The sequence below is a fragment of the Camarhynchus parvulus genome, chromosome 18 (genome assembly GCF_901933205.1).
Source record: "Camarhynchus parvulus chromosome 18, STF_HiC, whole genome shotgun sequence".
Classification (NCBI taxonomy): Eukaryota; Metazoa; Chordata; class Aves; order Passeriformes; family Thraupidae; genus Camarhynchus; species Camarhynchus parvulus.
Genome location: NC_044588.1, coordinates 2,551,616 through 2,571,494, shown reverse-complemented (window position 1 = coordinate 2,571,494; position 19,879 = coordinate 2,551,616). Strand labels below are relative to the sequence as shown.

At 41.3% G+C, this 19,879-nt stretch overlaps 1 protein-coding gene across 8 annotated transcripts in view; it reads right to left on the bottom strand.

The window, feature by feature from the left end:
* The window catches only part of HELZ (helicase with zinc finger), an 85,566-nt gene extending 67,455 nt beyond the window's left edge, over positions 1–18,111 (bottom strand). For 4 of the 8 annotated variants that reach the window (XM_030962236.1, XM_030962239.1, XM_030962238.1 and 1 more), the window contains exons 1-2: positions 18,064–18,111; positions 817–1,044 (exon numbers count right to left, since the gene is read on the bottom strand). In XM_030962236.1, the coding sequence (XP_030818096.1) occupies positions 817–1,026 (210 nt within the window). In that variant the 5' untranslated portion in view covers positions 1,027–1,044; positions 18,064–18,111. Of the gene's footprint in view, positions 1–816; positions 1,045–8,508; positions 8,590–18,063 lie in introns of those variants that run through there. The other 4 variants (XM_030962241.1, XM_030962237.1, XM_030962243.1 and 1 more) reach the window with 4 other exon arrangements.
* Positions 18,112–19,879: the final 1,768 nt, after the last annotated feature.

Genomic DNA, 19,879 nt, shown 5'->3' with positions numbered 1-19,879 from the left:
CCAAACTTTTTACACCTGGGATGAAACTGCTCCTACTCAATACATGAAGATTTGGAGTGGACAAAGCAGCTGTAAATCTGTAACAGCATTTCAGAAAGGTAAGAAAAAGCAGGTTGTAGGTTTATTCTTAAGCACTGAAATGTCCTTTCCTTTAAGAAAAGAAGCTCTGATGCTTTAAAGGAAGGACACAACTTTGACAATGGGGACACCAGTAATTCAGGGTTATGCCTCCTGCTTTGCATTTACAAACCTTTACAAGAGCCGTTTTCATCTTTCCACTAAATATTTGCCAGAGTCTAAAAGTTACATCTTTCACCAGATATGCTCCAGCCTAGCCTTGGAAAGCTGGGACTAAGCATAAAAAGACTCATTTTAGAGCTATGCAAATGGAGCTAAAGCAGGTATGAACCAGCTACCTAGATTCTGGCATTTCTTAACTTTGTTTTTTGGTGTTTTTATATGCAAAACTTTAATGTGATGCTCTTAAAAGATAAGGTAATCTGGTATGTAATTCAGCATATGTACCTTAACCCAGATATTTTTTCTTTCTGGAATATATATTTTTTAAATGTTTAAAGTATTTTTCCTTATTTCTTTAGAAAACTGTGATTGAGACCCAAACCAAGAGGTTCAAATCCTGAAAAATAAATGGATCAGGGAGAGCTACAAGACAGAAGCCTCATAGATGCTATAGCAAGAGGGATTCTATGGGCAGAGCAATATGCCAAAAATTCTGAGTGGTATTTAAATCTTGACAATACAAGATGTTTGACTTTTCTTTCCAGTTCACTAGATACTATGAAGAGTCACACTCACAAGTTGTAAAAAGGAAGCAATTCTATACAGAAGAGTCTCGATTTTGATGCGGTCGAGTTCTGCCTGGCAGGGCTCCGGGAGGTGAGCTGGGGGGTACTGGCTGAGGGAAAGGAGAGCCTCTGTGCAATGCTTCACTGCCACTTCATAATCCTGCTGCTTAAGGGATTCACATGCTTGTTCACATGCCTTCTCTGGTCTTCTGTCTGCCATGACTCAGGGACAGAAATCCTAGAGCGGGGGCAGAGGGGATGATAAAACGTTGGTTAGCTGTGGAATGGCACTGACAACTTGCCAACCAACTTCCATTCCCATCTCAAGGTGCTGTATCACATCCCCCTCGTGCTGTGCCAGTCACATTTCCTACACCAAGCTTCTCACTAACTGATTTCTTCCCAGGCTTTTCTCCCAGCTCTCAATTTTGATTCTAATTCAAGAAGGTACTTAAAGCCCATGACTGATTTTAAGAATGTAAGTAGGGGTTTCAAATTTTAAACCCAGCATGGATTTAAGCAGAGGCTTTTGGGTCTTCAGTGGCACCATGACCTTTGCTTTGGAAGGAACACAACTCATCCCCTAAGTGCTGTCTCTGAGCCTGCAGCCATGTACTCCACAACACCTTCTCTTCCAAGAACTTCTCACCTACACTCGGGAGGAGGAGACATTTCCTCTGGGTGAAGCACAACAAGGATGGACAGGGAAGGACAGGAAAACCAGGGGGTCAACAGCAAACCAACCACTTGTCTCTTCCTTCTGCTGGTTTAGGTACATTTATGGCTGAGAAAGTCTAAATACCCCTGCCACACCAATACCTTTCTGCAAAACTTCCTAAATAATTTTAAAGTAAATATTTGTGGGGGATTGAGACAATTAGAAAAATATTCTGTCCACAGACAGACCTTATCTGCCAATAAACTAATACAAATGGTTATCCACACCTGAACCACCAGCAGAAGAGCAAAGCATTTCTATAATCTCTGACCACATTCTCCCTTCATTGACATATTTAAATACATGATACACATCTCTAGAGACACTGCACATTAAAGCTGACTTCACAAAAATGGGTTCTGATAAGTGAAAGAGGAAAACTTTTAAGAGTTCTCATTTTTGCTTTTAGCAAGCAGCATATTGTCAATATTTCTGATTAGAGACCAACTATTACAATTGTCTCAAATTTTAGTCTACTTTAAAAATTCACTGTTGAAAGCTTTCTTTATACTTAGTATTTTCCAATTTTCAACCAAAGGTAAAGTAACGTCAAGAATTTAAAGTCAAACAAATGCATTTTCCTCTTATGAAAAATAATCCATTATCCCACTTTTCCCATTAACACACGCCTAAGCCAACATTCAGAAGAAATGTAAACAAGTCTTTTCATATATTGTACAACATTGTGTTCTATTTGTTCCCTACTATTCTTAAATTTCCATTCAGTATCAAAATAATTACATAAAGGAATATTGATTTTTCAAGACTTAAACCAGCTTCCCTTTCAAAACACTAATACAAAAATTTCTCATTTACAACAAATAAAAAATCTTCTCTAAAATGAAGGAATGCAAGCATGAATATTTTGCAGTTACCCTGGTACAAATCTGTGACGTGTGCCTCTTCCTTAATAACAGCCTTACAAAATATTACCTCATTCATCCAGATATTTCTCTTTCTGCTAAAAATAAGTCTGCACTTTCAAACAATAGGAACAGGCAAGTAGGTTTGCATTTCCATACATATGAGTAAACTCATTCATGAGGTAATTCTATTAAAGATTCAACTGGATCACTTAGCACAGATTTTCAATTACATAAATGTTAGGTATTCTTAAGCTGTGCATGCAAGGATCTTTTCTAGATACAACTAAAAATTGCACTGGTTTCCACTTCACTACCATTTTAGGTCACTGTGTATTTCACAAATCTAGGATCTGCTTCCACAGTGACACAACAGTTAATTGATGTTTTTCTCATGTACATTCTGTTTTCCTCCTAAGGGACTGAAAATAGAGGACTCCATGAACTCTGCTGTACTTTTGATTTCCTCACTTCCTGGCTGACATATAACCAAAATTCCTTTGACCAAAAGGCTGAGCAGAGCTTCTGTGTGTTTATTCCCAACGAGCTGATTAAACACAGATCCCATCCTAAGTGACCTGGCCAGCACAGCTGACAGATTTGAAACCCTTCTCCTCCAACATGGCACCATGAAAAAGACAAAGATGTTCCTTATCAGCCTCATGCTGACTGGTTGGAGAAATACAGAACTCAGCTGTTTGAGAAGCTGGATTTTACACACCAAGCAGTGCCCACACAACTCCTCTGGTCAATTTGAAGACTCCAGAGCACTTCAGAGGATATAACTGAAGCTAAACTGAGCTAAATCCTGTGAATTAAGTGGAAACATGAGCAGTAAGGACCAAGGTGGATAACTGGCTTGGATAACTGAGTCACACCAGTGATATTTCAGAGTGTGAAAAATCCACCAAAATCACAGCACATGGGACACAATGATAGATAAGGAGCCACTGCAGTGTAAGTTGTTTGGGAAAAAATCAAATTATAACAAACAAAACCAGTATGTGGACAACATATGGAAAATGATGCACTCAGGCTCTCAGATTTCACGTCAATCCCTTCTACAGCCATACATGCAGACTCAAACATGCACATTTATTAGGTATTTGTGCCATCTACTTCAGACTCCAGCCCAAGTGCACTACACTGTTCCTTGGAGAAACCTGACTTTTCCTGCTAACTTCAGAAACCTTTTTTCCTAGTTTTGGTACCCTAAATCAGCAACTGAGACTTGTAAACATGAATTACAATCACCATTTCTTAAAATCTGGTCTGTTCAAGTACCCGACTTATGTCCATTTAAAATCACTCAGAGCAGTTCCTAAGTCCCAGCAGGAGCAGGAATGTGATTTTTCCCCTCTGCTGGGCACTGCTGATGCCTCACCTCAAGTCCAGTGCCCAGTTCTGGGCTCCCCTTCAAGAAGGGCATTAAGGCCAAAGAGGGAACAGGGCTGGGGAAGGGGCTGGAGCACCAGTGGGATCAGGAGCAGCTGAGGGAGCTGCTGGGGCTCAGCCTGGAGAAAAGGAGGCTCAGGGGGGACCTTCTCAATCCCTACAATTGTCTGAAAGGAGGTTGTGGCCAGAGCTCTGCTCCCTGGGAACAAGTGACCAAACAAAAATGGCCTCAAGCTGTACCAAGAGAGGTTTAGGTTGGATATGAAGAAAAATTTCTTCACTGGAAGAGTGGTTAAGCATTGGAATGGGCTGCCCATGGAAGTGATGGAATCATCAGCCCTGGAAGTGCTTGAAATACAAGTGCACTTCACAATACAGTTTCGTTGGCACAATGGCATTTGGCCAAAGGCTGGACTCAACATTTGAGGTCTTTTCCAACCTTAAAGTATTCACAGAATCATTAACAGCCAAAGAGCGAAAGCACTTGTTAAAATAAATTTGTTTTGTAAAAAGAAATTTATTTTCAGTTCTACAGATCTTTATTTTCAAGATTTCAGGCATAAAATTGGAATTTCTAAGAGAAGAAATTATTAAAATTAGAACTAAAAGCTGAAGTGTCACAAGGTCAGTGCTATATTCCCAACTCTCTTTGCAAAACTGAGCAAATTACTTATGAGTTTCACTTCTGTCTGTAAAACTGAAATTAAAATACTAACATGTAACAGAGCAAACATCAGGATTATTCATTTTCTCAAAGAGACCTTAAAAACCACATGCCAAAAGACTTCTAAATTCAATTCTGAGAAGTAATTTATCCTCTAGTGAGGTTTAATACATCTTCCAAATATTGAAGAACCAGTAAAGAGGCATATTCCCACTATCTAAAGTTGCATATCTAAAACAGGTGGACATACCTAAGAAATTATATATATAAATATATAATCTGGCATCATACTTTGTACCTCAAAAAAAACTCCTGCCCTTAAGTAGAAGAGAACTTACTGAACTTGCATTTCATTGAAAGCCAAGTTGTACTCAGCTTATCTTCCACAAAACATTATTTCAAAGACCTGGTTAGTTCCAACTGGTGTAACTTAAACCTTGGTGGCCTTTACAACTAACCATGGCAATTCTTTTTTCCCCCTACAACTAATGATTTCCAGACTCAATATTCCTAATGAGTATTCCACCTTCTTGCCAAAGGGGGTTTGTAAACAAACATGAAGTGAGGAACTAAAATCCAATCTCCAAATAAAGCTGCATGTTTCCCCTCCAGAACTGCAGAGGGGGCTGGGAAAGGCAGAAGGGACAGCTTGAAGAGGAAGAGTGATAAACAACGTGATCCACAGTCATTTATTTCCAAGTAAACACTACGCCTGCTTGGTGCACAGGAGGCTCTGAAGAACTACTCCACAGTCTGATGAGTCCAACTTCAAATTAAAATCAATGTAGGAGGAGAGAACATCATGAACTAAAATCCAGTGTTTCATGGCAGTTTAACTCATGACTGTGCACTTCCATGCTCCACATCTTACTGATGTGTTTCATGGAATCAAAGGGTCCATACACTAAGATAATAATAAGTTAAAGCATGTGACAGTCCCTAAAAAAATTTCAAACAGATGCTTTTTCAATTCACTGTAAAGCATCTAGCCAGATAACTCTCGCTGTACTTCATAAACAAACAGATTAGAGGGCACAATGCTGTTCCTATTAATGTTACTGGCAAAATTCCCAATGTCTGCCAAGACAGAAGGATCAGATCCAAGGTCTCGCATGCCAAGCTGACAAACAGTAGACAAGTCAGTAAATATTTGCATATTTTAACTAAACATTAACATCTCTTGTAAAGATTTATGCTAAAGCAATGATGTTCAACTTGCAGTCCTACAGTGAGACTGGTAGGGATTTACTGTCAATTGAATTTGCTTCAAGAGCCACATCCTGGGAATGGCAGAGTGAAGCAAATGAATGAGCCCCATTGCCATGGGGAACGTGCAGGGGAAGAGCCTCTCCAGCTGCCTCTCATTACAATCCAGAACCCTTCCAACAGTTCTGCTGAGGGAAATAAGCACAAAATATTCCTTGCCAAGGCCATTCAGCCGTGTCCTCCTGCTAGCAGCCCTCTGTCCTGCGGGAAGGGAAAGCAGGAGACGGATTTGCCCTTCCATTGCCTATTGCGGTCAGGCTGGCGCAGGTGAGAGAGAGCAGGGAAGGGATTCCACTCATCCTGCTCCTCTCTACAGAAATGCAAGCACTCTGTTTCCCAATCCTTTGGGATTGTTCAGCCCATCTCACAGACTGGAAAGGCTGGCCACCAAACTGGAGAGAAGTTTTAACCATGTAATAAATTCAGGCAATACTCAAGAAAAGACAGCTGGTTTATCAGAACTTCCCAGCAATTCCTTTTACGAGCAAGAAGAGACCTTTAGATTTATTTACGAGGCTGGTTGCTCTGTTCTTCCTCAGTAACTTCTGAGCTTCAAGTCAATTGGAACTCAATTCCCCAGAAGTCTGAAGGGTCTTGAAGATGCTGCAGTTTTCATGAAAAATGTGTAACAAGACAGATAACAGACCCAGGGAAAGGTTAAGTTATAACTCAGCCTCTTATTGATACCAAGACATCAGCTACCCCATCAATTACTGCCACGTGCTGCCATTTACCATCAAGAGCTGTAGCAAAGTGTCACTCACCACTGAAAGAAAAGTCTTATTTATTTTTCTTGCCCGTAACAGTCAATGCCATAGGCTGCATTCATCAGTTTAACTGCTCCAGGATCCAATAATCTCCAGGTTTAAGCAGAGTTCCCAAACTTTTTAGACTGCAGACCCAAGCAGTGCACATCCCATCCCTTTCTCAAAGTTGTTATTGGTAAGCTGAGATGTAAGCAATTCACTCATCAAAAATTTGTTATTTCCATAATATATCCAAGTAATATTTGGGAAGTCCCAAAGTTGGTATGGCTACAATCTCTGCGATTAATAGTTTCCCTCCCACTCAAAATTATCCAGAAAAAAATTACAAGATACTTTATTTTATACAGATATGGAAACACCTGGGGTTTAATGTGAATTAATATATTGAATATGACACAATTAAAAAGTTAGCTACTGTGAACATGCAAACATTACAATTAGAAATCATGGGACACTGGAATTCAACTAAAAATTCAAAACTCTGCAAATAAACTGCATTTTGTCAGTCACACACTAAAATAAAGAATAGTATATCTCTCCACTGTTGAATCATGTTAGAGAGTTGCTCTGGCATCTCTTGTGATCCCATCTTAAGGCATGCCTGCATCTCTACATGTCAATTGGTTTTGTATTATTACCAAATACCACTAAAATACCTTTAGATCAGTAAAATAAAATTAAATATCCATTTATTTTCCTTACCCGCTGTGGTAAAATAACCCAATCTTTGCCTTGAGACAAAAAAAATAAAATAAAAACCCAAACTCCCTTTATTCAAGCCTCCAGGATGGAATAAAATAGAGCTGCACAAAATACACAAGTGACTTATGGAGACATACAGGGAAAAAAATGCACTTTCCTAGTGTCATGACATACACACCATAAATAATCCCAGTCTAAAAAATCATTTAATAAAATGAGAGTAGATAATGACTGCACTGTACCTAGAGATGAAAAGGATGGTGCATCCTTCATACACAGGGTGTAAAAGAAAGAATTATATGAAAGGTGCTTTTGGCTTTTTCTTTCTTTTAAGAAAAATATAACAGCAGAGATCTCATGCACTCATTTGTTGCAATTATGGCTGAAGTCTGTAATAGCAGTTAAGGAGTTCTCAGAAATGCACTGCACACCTTACAGAGCAAATACAAAAGCCTCCACCCTTGAGAGAGGACAATCTAATCAGTTTTCTGAAGTAACTGAATTACTTTGGCTAATGTTGTACAACTCCAGGCAAAATGACCCTACTTTCAATTCCAAAAATGATGTTAAATCTGAAATGGAGCATACAGAATGAGGCAAGCACATCTCAAGGTTTTATTCCATAGTGTAACAGCAGCAAGAATCCTGCTCCAAGGCCTCTGAGGAACATGATATCCCTGTTTGGGGAAGGGAAAATGGGGAAAGAAGAGGCTCATGATGCCCTCGACCATTAAATGCTCAGATTATCCTTCCACACTGAAAAATCAGAGACAGCACCATAAATGAGGAGGGCAAATTATCTCTGGCCATGTAAATGAAGCTTTGAGTCTGATCCTGTACACTTAAAGTAGAGAAAAAACACAAGCACATTTCTTGGGAAAGGAACAAGAGCCTGTGGGTGGTTTATCATTCACATAATGACACAGGCAATTGAGATTAAGAGCAAATGCCCTCTGCAGCTGGATCCTCTGCAGGCTTTAAACCACTTTACATACATCACAGATACTAACAAGTTACATTTTTTGCATGCCAGTTATGACTTCTGTACAGACTACTAAGTGATTATTAACACTTTACTAATCTCTTTTATTTTCATTTTGGAAATAGCAGCAGAAGGACAATCTGTGCAGCCAGCAGCAGCAACACTCAGACACAGACACTGGCTATCTTTGGCTCAAAATCTGGAAATAACTCATGGCCTCAGCACTTGCAACCACCCCATCCATCCACCACATCCCAAATACCTTCCTATCCTGCCTTTAAAAAGATCCTTTTTCACACAGCTGTCTGAAAGCATCACCTGTCCTGATGAAACTAAGCAAAATACCTGGCAAGGCAAAGCACAGCATCGATGTGACATGGGCTGGTGCTGTCTGAGAGCCATTCACAGCCAACAGATACAAGGTTCCTGTTTAAACAAAGCAAATATACACACACATATTGCATTCATTAACTTCACAGAACAAATACTGGGTTGTAAAGTTCGATACTCTGAGGTTGTGTGAGGGCAAAAGCATCTGTACAAGCTTATGCTGGCCTTCAATATCATAATAATGCCTGCATTATTCTGATATTGCCTTTAACTGTGTTAGTCACAGAGAACATTGTCCAAGGGCTACCTGGCAGAATGAGTGGGCAGAACGGAGGCTGCTGCCTAATGGACATCCAGTGAAATACTTCAGCACTGCACTTGAGGCCTTATTTACTGCATGCTACTCTATCTTATTCAAAAGGCAGCATTTGAATGTTTTCATTAACTTTTCAATAATGCCTACAATACTGTGACCGACCACTTTACAAGAATTAAAAAAGTACCTTTATCATTCTGACAATATTCCCATTTTACAGAGAATTAAGATAAGAACACACAAGACAAAAGTTTCTATAAACTTCTCATATTCACATGAAGAAATCTAGAAGTGATTTCTCCCCATTATGTTCTGCCTGTACTGTACACCCCTTTTACATGACCAAGGCAGAGCACCTCATGTCTGCAGAGTGACTTAGGAGTATCCAACATTTCTCTACATCACAACATGGGAAAATTCACTAGAAATACAGAAAATGAAGTGTAGCAAAGATGGGGATTAATTGGGATTTGCCTTCTCCTTTTTTGCTATCCCCTTCTCCATTTCAGAAACACTTTCTAATTAATGCAGATAGCAAAACTGTATTCCAACAAACAACTGTATTATCATTATAAAATAAATCATATGTACCCTCACTGCACAACCTCCCTTCTATTTCTTTCGAATACTAATATTTTTCAATCTCCTCCTCATTCAACCACTCCCATCTCTACATTTATTGTACATAATTCTGCAAAAATCTGCATTTTGCACCTTCTGTTTACATCCAGTTGCTGCTCCCTCTGTGCTGCAGGAAGGTAGAGCTGGGAGAAAGAGGAACTTGGTATCAGGAGAAGAGAAGGGGAATTTTCTGCACTCTCATTTTTTATCCAAAAACACACCAGGGAGGAATGCAGGAGACCTAGCCTTCAAATTACAGAGAAATCCTGTTTAGCTGAGGCTGAAGCATATTCACTGCAGGGATTATCTTTTACATTTGCACTTAATGCTGATTTGACCAGCACTGAGAAGATTTTCACAAGGTTGATCACAAGTACAATCCTTGGCAGAAACATTATACAATAACACATCTCAACTTTGCACAAAGCAGCACTATAGGTCATTCGATTCTTTCTTTTCTAATTTATCATGAACACAAGAAAGTATTTTACCCAATTTCTAGAAAAGATGGAATCATATTGGCAGAACCTTGCTCTCCTCAACAGCACCCAAAAAGTCAGACTGTGAAAGACACCTACCATGGGAAATTTCAACCCAAATAATTAAAATTTGGCAAACAATAACCAAGTGAAATGAGGAGTATGTCATAGTAAGCATCAGGTAACATAATAATAGGTGGTGCTTCTGCCCCACCTAAAGTTTTTGGCTCCTTCATAGAAAATCTTTACGTAAACAATCTTTCATAATAACTGGTTAACAACAGGAATTTGTACTCCATATACCTCTATGTTCACACTGCTTTTTGAGAATAGAGTTTCTCACACTTACCCAAGATGAGGGCATTTTAATTGAAATATTGTCCCATGGTTACCATTTTATCCCCATAACAACATCACCAATAACTTACTTTAAAAAAATGCATTAGAAAAGTAATTTAATCTTTGCTTCTCTTAATGAAATTTGCCAGAGAAAAACAAAGGGAAGAATCAGCACTGCACAACCAGCCAGCTCTCCATGGAGCAGCACCAACCTACAAGACTCAAACCTCAAACTCAAATTTACAGAAGAATATCCATATTCTAAAAGCTGGTTTAAACATCATAATCCACAGCTTTCCAAATTACACCTTGCTTGTGTCAGAACCTGTCTTCTCAGCACTTGAATAACAGAATATGGCCTTGTTCCTGTCTCTGCACTAGTGTTTAGTAATAATTTTGACCAAAAAACGAACACTAGTCATCTTAAGGACTTACCCAGTCCTGCAATTCCTAATATTATTCTCCACTGAGTCACAGGGTAGTGCCAGAAGTCCCCTCTGAGAAATGCCTGCTCTATGATATAGTCACATCTGTGTCGATGTGACTAAACATGTGTCACCTCATTTTCAAAATGCCAAGCAAGCACTAAACTGTGCTCCCAAGGAATGCAAAGCGGACTCATAGAAGATTCCCAAGCATCATTTCAACACAGAACACATATCACTAGATTTACAAATATATTTCAGAAGTTTAAATGCAAAAACACATCACAAAGTTCTCCAGTGCTCATTGAACCTGTCACTCATGCAGCACCGTCTGCAGAGAGCACTTGACCATAGTTCATTTGCCAAATTTTCCAATTTAATCAGAGACAGAATCAAAATTAGCAGTTCCTAACTCTCAGTCTCATGTTCAATTCACAGCTTCATCTAATACAGCTGTATTTAGATTTCAGAAATAAAAGTGTTTTTAAACTAGGAAATTATTTATCACAGCATATTCCTTTTTCAAACACCCCATGCAAACTCTCCCCCACCCCCAGCAGCTCAGCAGCTCCAAAGCTCAGTGGTTCAATCCACATTTTCTCTTCTTAACAGGATATTGTAGCAATGCTGAAACAGTCTTCCCTCAAATGTCAAACTTTCACTTTTGCACAAGAACTTTCTCCACCCTTGACCTGCCACTGCAAGGCAACACTCTCCTGGGAGCAAATCGAGCTGAAAATACAGCTTTGAACCCCAGGGCAAGTGCAGATGCTACAGGTATCTATCACAGTTTTACAGCTGGATAAATTGGGAAAAAATAAAAGCCCCAAGTTTATTTGCTGTTTGAGATGCAAAATCTGAATTACTCTTTCAATCCATTCAAAAGGCAAAAAGATTATAAAAAATCTTCATGCTGAATATCAGGTACATTGCACAGGTCACAAACTGAGCACAGGAATCAGCCAGAACACTGTGGCACAAAACAGGAAAAATTTCTTTCAATATACCTCAGCCTTCACTGCAGCTTTATAATGAACTTTAATTTATTATAGTAGTGAATAATACTGTGACTGATTTTTTGTTAGGCCTTTACACAGAGCTTAGCACAAAAGGGTCCTACCGTAACAGATTTAATAACACAATCATGCCACCCACAGATCTTCCAAACACATCTTTCCCCAAACCATGCCTATTATGTAACTGTACATGGTATTTTTGTGCACAGTTTTGAAAGTTCAAAGCAGTAACTAACCCTCCACCTCTAAAAACTGCAATCCTTGTTGTAAATAACCTCTGAAATTTATTTTTACATGACCGTGCTTCAAATAGTTTGGCATAATATAGCTAAGCCTAGTTTGGGGAGTTGTCTTGTAACTCTGTATTTTAATTACATTAACCTCTCTGCATATGGATAATGCTTTTACAACATCCCTATTTCCTCTCCTCAAATGCCTGACCATGGTAGCTCTAACAGGTTCAATTTTTAGGCTCTTTCAAGACTAGAATATGGATTCCCAAGTTCTCCCCTCACAGCAAACCCTACGAGCAACACCAGGACGCCAAATCCAGAACACATTTCCCAACAGAACTCACCCTCCTCATTCCTTTTGAAATGAACATTAGTGATTCAGTCACGTATCTGAAACCCCACTTATAGAACTGCATCAGCAGGAATGATCCTGCTGTGGTTAAGGCACAATCCTGACAAAACTTGGGAAGCAGAGGAGCAGTGTCTAGCCCAGCCAAACAAATATAAACAAAGCTACAGCCAAGGAATATCAGTCAGTTCAAACGACAAAACAAATGTCCTGCACCATTCCAAATGTGTGAGTGCCTCAAGATATGGCCAGAGCACAGTTACCTCAAAACCATTCGCACAAACAACTATAATCAAAAACATCACTGGAATAAAAGACCCACAGCACTGCCCTAGCACAGATTCCCAAGCATGCAAAAAACATTCCCCTTAATGACCTCCCCGTGTAGATAATGAGAGAAATCCAACAAATTCTGGCTCCCAAGATAGCAGAGGAGTAGATGCAAGGCAGCTATTGTGGCTGGTCCAACACTATTTGGGAATCCCAGCCAAGGGGGAATTTAGTTGAGACCCATGAAGGAACACTACTTGGGAACAGAGGCCAACTGCCCATCCCTGTCCTCCCAATATTACCCCAGGATAAAATGAAATTTTCACTTAAAAAAAAAAATAGAGACTACCTTACATTAAGTGAAAAGAAACATAGGGAAGAAGTGTTATTTTAGGTGGTGCCAAAACCACTATGCTTTTCATTTGTGGCATTCTCCATTTATGATGTCCACAAAGATTTGTTACCTTCTTGGTTTGCTGAACCACTAAACATTTTCCAGCAAATTAAACACTCGTGCCGCATTACTAACAACCAAGATTCTCGAAAACAGCTCATGTTACAGATTTCCCTCTTGCCAGTGGGGTCTGAAGGGCTATGAAAGACCTTTTAAGCATATTTAAGCACCGTAATTTTTAGTGTTTTGATGAATACAGTATTTTTGCTATATATAACTATGGGGGGAAAAAACCCCAGACTGTGAAATTCACAGACTGAAAGATCATTTCTAAGTAACACTTACCCTAACTACCATAAAACCAGCTCAGACGAGTCCACACAGGGCTCACATTTCTATCCTTCACTTCCTGCCCCTGCAACATTCAAAATTTCATACCAAACACAAACCTACTGTTCTTTTTCTTCCAATATTTCATCATTACAGCTCCAAGAATCACTAGCCTTGCTACTGCTTACAAACAGGAGCACGAAACTTATTTCCCCAAACCACACATAAGCCAAAGATTCAAAACATTCACCTCAGACACATCATTCTTCATGCAAGTGATATTTCCCAGGACTAACAGCAAGAAATGGTAAAACAGCTCCCAATCACATCTCCAAAACATATCTCTACATAACATCACCTACAAAACTTCTTGCTACCAGCTCAGCAGCACTGTGCATCCACTGCTTCTTGGAAAATCTGAGCAGTTCTGTGCTATTAATTCTAAATTACCTTTCTGCTAAGGTTCAAGCCTTCTAACATCTGACAAAGACTCCATGCCATTCAGAAAATCTGATAGTTTGTACTCATTTGGAAATAGGATGGGGCCACAGTCACCACTCAAACTTTGTAGTACCAAAATGGAATCTCTCAGTGTAGTAAAATTACTGAAATCTAGAATTTTTTATCTGGTTTTTCTGTAATAAGACTGTAACTTGGTATTATGGAAGACTCTGAGAAAAGACTGGATAAATAACCAGTCCATTTCTAATTTACAACAATGAATTTGCATATAAAATTATGGAAGAATATTTGGGTATGACATTATTGCCCCATTAAGTATCCTTTAACTTCAACTGGCAGTGCAATAGAAATGCAACAGAAAAACAAATTCTCACCCATGGGTAATTACAATCTCTCTGCTTAAATTCCCAATCCCTTCTTTTCCTACAATAAAATTCACTTCTCTGTGTTTCTCAGACATGAGGGATTGCTTCTGTCGGAAGCCTCATGTTGTAAACATTCGTGTGAAGAGAAAAACTCAGTAAGCAAGACTGTTCTGGAATAAGGAACCTGAGTCACATATCAGTGTCACCATCATGAAATCCCCAGAAGTTGGCCTGTTCCTCTGGAGCAGCCTCTGACCTTGCAGACTCCAAATTTCCCTGTCTATGAAGTTTAGTTATTTTCTCTCACCCCAAAACATTTGGGGACAACTAATGTTTCTTTTCCCAGTCAGTATCTCCAGAAGACCAAGAGAAGATCAAACATTCCTTCAGATTTCTTTTTAATTCCATACCAGTGCTGATGGGAACTTTTGAAAAACCAGTCTCTTTTACAACATTCTCTCTTCCTTGTTGAAAAAGAATGGCAACCACAGAAGTTTGCACTAAGGGGAGGAAGAAATCCAACACATAAAGTACCATGTCCCTAAATATATGTCATTGATACATATAAACACAAATGCTGCCTTGCTGCCAAAGGCCACGGAAGAGATAGCAAGACAAACAAGAATGAAAAAGGAAGGTCTTGTTGGTTCTGAAAATCTAACTCACAATCCTTCCACTTATGGGGGGAAAAATACATACTGAAAAGGAGATTTTGCCACAGCATCTCAGCAAAAGAAGTGAGAAAGGATTCAACAGCTGAAACACGAGCAGGAGGGAGGGTTGGGATTACAAAATCTGGAATTTTCCCTGCCATGATGAGCCACTGGCAGCGTTGCACAGACAGGAACACTGGGGATCTGCTTCCTTCCAGGAAGAAAGCTTCAGCAGTGCCAGGAGAAACGTCAGGACAGGATTGAGGCTGTTGGGATTCTTGGCCTGCTGATCCCCCAGGCAGGGGAATTCCAGCTGTCCAAGCACTCTCACCCTGAGCTGGAGCAGTGCACACCATCCTTCCTTCCTTCTCCTGCTCCAAGCCAGCTCCCACGACCTTCCCCAGTTACTCAGGCTCTACACAGGGGATGCATTTAAATTAATTCCAAAGACTTTGTTAATTTAGATTTCACTCCTGCTACCAGACCTGTGAGGTCTCACTGACCTCAGGAGGGGATGCCACTGAGGTGAGAGATTCAAGGGCTTTAATAACCTGAATTGCTCCAGCAACTGTTTCTGCCACTACTAAAATGAAAACACCAAGAATAATGCTCAGTAGCAAATATAAGATGTTAGTAAGTAACAAATAAAAATAGAAACAAACCAATAGCCTGAAATTCAGAAAGACTACTCAGCTATAAATGCAAAGGGGATTTTACTAAAAAAATAATTGCCAACAATGGAGAAAATATTTCATCAGACTATTAAATTAACAGAGTTGGAAAACATCATTAATATTATTGCTCAGCTCCTACATGGGCTCTTTCATCCACAGGCATCAGGACTCCTCACAAGTCAGTGAGATTCACCATCCCTATTTCAAATTCCTCCAAAAGGAAGCACAAACAGGTGAAGTGATTTGCATCAGGCTCTCCACATCTCTCAAGCACTAGACCTGTACCTTACCCAGCTGGGAATATCCCCTCTTCAAGCTCTCCAGGCACTCTGACTTACATCTTTTGAGATGAGAATTCCTCTACAAATCCAGGCTTTGAGCAGGAGTTCTCTGCAAACCACAGCCCTTCTTCTACAGCCAGATCTACTCACACTGATCCCAAAGCCCAGGAGGAACTTCTGTGAAACCACTGAGATTTCACAAAGGAAAAGGATCCTCCATGGCATATCAAGAAGCAGAACTGGGACAAATTAGAGAATAAGATGCTGCTTCCACATCTCCCTTTAAGCTTTAGTCTGATGGGAAGAGGTGAAAACAGGCCCTCAACCAACCAAACAAAAAAAATCCCAAAATAGACCCCAAAAAATCCAACAAAATCAGCTATTACAACTTTTCAAGTCTTTAAGCCATGACTTTACCAAGCCTCTACCACAGAAAAATTCATCTGGCTCACCTAAAAAGGCACAGTGCCTGTATGAATTAAAAGAGGGAAAAATACACACTGTACATTTCTTAAGTCCAAAAAAAATCACAGAGGTGAAGAGTGATAAATGAAATGTCATTTCAGCTAGGAAAAATAAAGAAGTAATTTCTGCTTTCAGAACAAATTACAAAGAGAACTCAATTTATCAGTAATAACACATAAAATGTTCCTTCACTTACCAATAAAGAAAAACTGCTCTGCTAATTAAAGTTCAACAAAAAAAAAGCTTAACTCAGCTTCTGCCACTTACAATTTCTGCACTGCAAATTCTGATTCCCTGGGTTTGCACCCCAAGGAGGTGGAGGGAGTGTGGTGGCCCCTCATACACTTTCCCCTCCTCTAAGTTTGAACTGAATGTTCAAAATCAGCTCCTCCCTACAGACCTGCCCAGCACTCCCAGACTGTCCCCATCACAAAAGCTTTTCCATTTAAAAATCTTAAAAAAAAATTAAAAGGGAGTTTTCATTCACAATCTGCTATGGTTCAAAAGTACTGAAACAACCCAATTTAACACACATTATTTTAAATCTTCCCTGACCTACCTATCATTCTTGGAAAATAATGTAAACTTGCCAAGTATCACTTGCATATTTTTTTATTTTTTTATAAAGGAACGTGCCTTTTCTTATATAAAGAATGGCAGGTGGTGTATTTTATCCTTTGCCTTGCTTCAATTCCACTAATTACTAAGAACAACAACTTTAGATGATGTCAACAATCCAAACCATCCCAACAGGACCAGCCACGGTGATACACTCAATCTGTCAATGGGGATATCCATTTCAGGGTATTTTTCTGTCTCACAACTGAATTCTTTTGTTTTTTCAATGAAAATTGAAATGTATTATTTCAAAACTTCCTCTCAAGCTCGCTGTACCTTTGATAATGCAAAAATTCTATTATCTTGTTAACTCTTACTCATTTTGTCATTAACTGGGAAGCAGCCCTGCAACTGTTCCCCTGCAGTTATTTCTTAATTTCCATCAATGATACATTTAATCGTGTTACCCTAATCGAACAAAAAATTGCCTAACAAAGTGCTGAAGCCAAAACAACTGCACTCCTTTTAAAATTAACAAAAGGACATGTCCCACCGCAGGAAGGGTAACACAGATCCTTCTCCTGCCTGGGGATGTGCCCTAAAAATACACATATAAGTGTCTGCTGGAAGGGCTGTGCTGCAATGTGCAGTGCAAACTCTCCTGTTATGAGTATCAGAGCTGATCCAGGGTAGAAAAGCTGCTCTTAGGACTTGTCTTAAACCTCCTAACTTCAGTTCACTCTCCCTGCCAAAGCCTCCTGCAGAAAACAAAAACATAAGCTCATCTGCCCACCCTTCAACCGCTCCGAGGGGGCAATTTTACAACAGCTGTTAAATTCTTCCAATTTATTTTTCCATCGCTCCACAAACCCTACCTACCCCATTTTTTTTTCCCACTTCTATTTCACCATTGTTATTTTCTGGCCGTCTCTCCCATCCCCTCCCGCCCCGCCCGGTACAAAAACAAAGCTGCCTCCCACCCCCCCTGCATCCCCCCCGGAGCACCCCCGGCTCGTGCGAGGCATCCCCGGCTCTGCGGCCCTTCCCGCGGGCCCGGCCGGGCTCGGGGCCGCTCCGCCCGCCCGCGGGCCCCGGGGAGCGCGGCGGCGCCGGGGTCCGGCCGAGCGCCCCGTAAACACCCCCGCGAGCGGCGGCCGCCGCAGGCCCTCCGCGGACACAGGGCCCGCTCCCGCCGGCTCCGCGCGGCCCCCGCGCCCCGCAGCGCCCGCCCCGCCGGCCGCGGAGCCCCGCGGGTCCCCCGAGGGCGCGGCGGGGCCGCGGGCGGCCGGTGCGGGCCGCGCTCGGTGCCCGCGGGGGCGGTCGGGGAAGTCCCGACTTACCTGTCATTACTTTCTACGCCATCTTGGATCCACTTGTCAACGTCCCACAAAGCATTGTGGGAAAGGCCGGCCCTCCCCGCGGCCCGGAAGGCGGAGGGCGGCGGTGTGAGGGGACGGGACGGGACGGGACGGGGACGAGAACAGGGATGGGAACGGCAGTGGCGTGGGGATTGGGACGGGGACCGGGACGGAACGGCGGTGGGGACAGGGTCGCGGTCCGCCACAGGGGATGAGGATGGGGATCGGGACCCGCTGTCCCTTCAGCCCGGCGGCCGCTGAAGCGCAGCCCGGGGTCCCCTCACGGAACAGCGTCCAGGGCCACCTCCGCTCCGCCCGCGCTAGGAACCGGCAACTTCGGGGGTTTTCCGTGTTTTCTTTATTTTTTCTCTTTTTTTTTTCCTTCGGTTTTTTTTTCCTTTGGTGTTTTCTTTATTTTTTTCTCTTTTTTTTTTTTCCTTCGCCTTCCCCTGGCTCGGAGCGCAGCTGCGGAGCCCGAGGGTCGCTGGCGGGGCCGGTACCGGCAGCGGGGGGCCGGCCAGAGCCGGACACAGAGCCCACCCTTGAGAGAAGCTTGGAAAGTACTTTTTCTCATTGTTTTTCTACGGCGTAAGTTGGATTTTTTTTTTTTTTTTTTTTTTTTTTGTCTATTTGGTTTGGGTTTGTTTTTTTTTTTTTTAATTATTTTCCTGTGGCTTTTTAAAGTTCCTTCCCTCAAACAAACTCGGGGGAGCCAGGTGCGGGTGCCGAGGCTGCCGCAGGTGCCGGAACAGCTCACGCTGTCACTGTGTTCTCCAAACCCATCCGCCCGTGCTGAAGGACTTCGTTGCTGGCTGCTCATGAATCCCAGAAACTGCTTTGCATAAGAGTTTTATTTTCATGGAGTAATCTTCCCTGTTCGCTGTGTTTTCACTCTTTGGCAATCAGTTCTTAATACCTACGCTGCTTTGCAAACTGGCTTTTTCAAGGCGTTACCGGCTTAGCTGCTGTGGATGGGTGCCCTGTGCTCTGCCTAGGCTGTTGGGCTTTAGGGCAAAGTGGACAAGAAACGAGGGGAAAGCAGCTCACTTCAGGATCTTAGGAAAGTTTATCACCAAAACAGGATTCCAGTGTTTTTTAAAAACTTTTCCTTCCCCTTTAATTAAAATAAGATCCAGATCATTTTCGTATTGGATCTTGCTGTAAAAGGTATTTACATTTATATTTAAATTTACGTCTAACGCCTCATAACTCTTTGAAGAATAACCACCAGCCAAGCCTCTGATGCATTACCACTGCAAGAAACTACTTGTGCCCAAGAAGGTTTTCAATATTCATCAGTAATGCATTTATAAAGAGAGACCTCCTTGCAACAATGTAAATACAGGAGGAAATAAATCTAAATAAATCTTTTGCATTTGCCACCCAGTCTAAAATCAGTCTACTTTTTAATTCAGCTTCATAACTAGCTGGGAGTGCAGTTGTGCTGTCACAGAGAAGAGTGTGGGTGGTCCCAGCCTCAACCCACCCAGGAGATGCCATTTCAGGATAAAACCCTCCTGTGGAACTTGCCATGGGCCATCTCTGCTGTCCCTGCTGCCAGCCTGACACCTTTCCTAGGGCTGTGACTTGTGTTTTCCATGGGCACTGTGCAAGGAACAGGGATCAAAGAAAGCTGAACCCAGGTTTAGGATCCAACTAACTTTGTGTCATTCAATCCAGGTTGTTGAAATGGACTAAGTCCTTTTCCTTTTGAGGGTGGTTGTCTTTGGTTCCTAGTGAGCTTTATGTTACTGGCCTTTTCTTTTCTGTTAGAAAATGCCAAGGTTTTCTTGAAAAT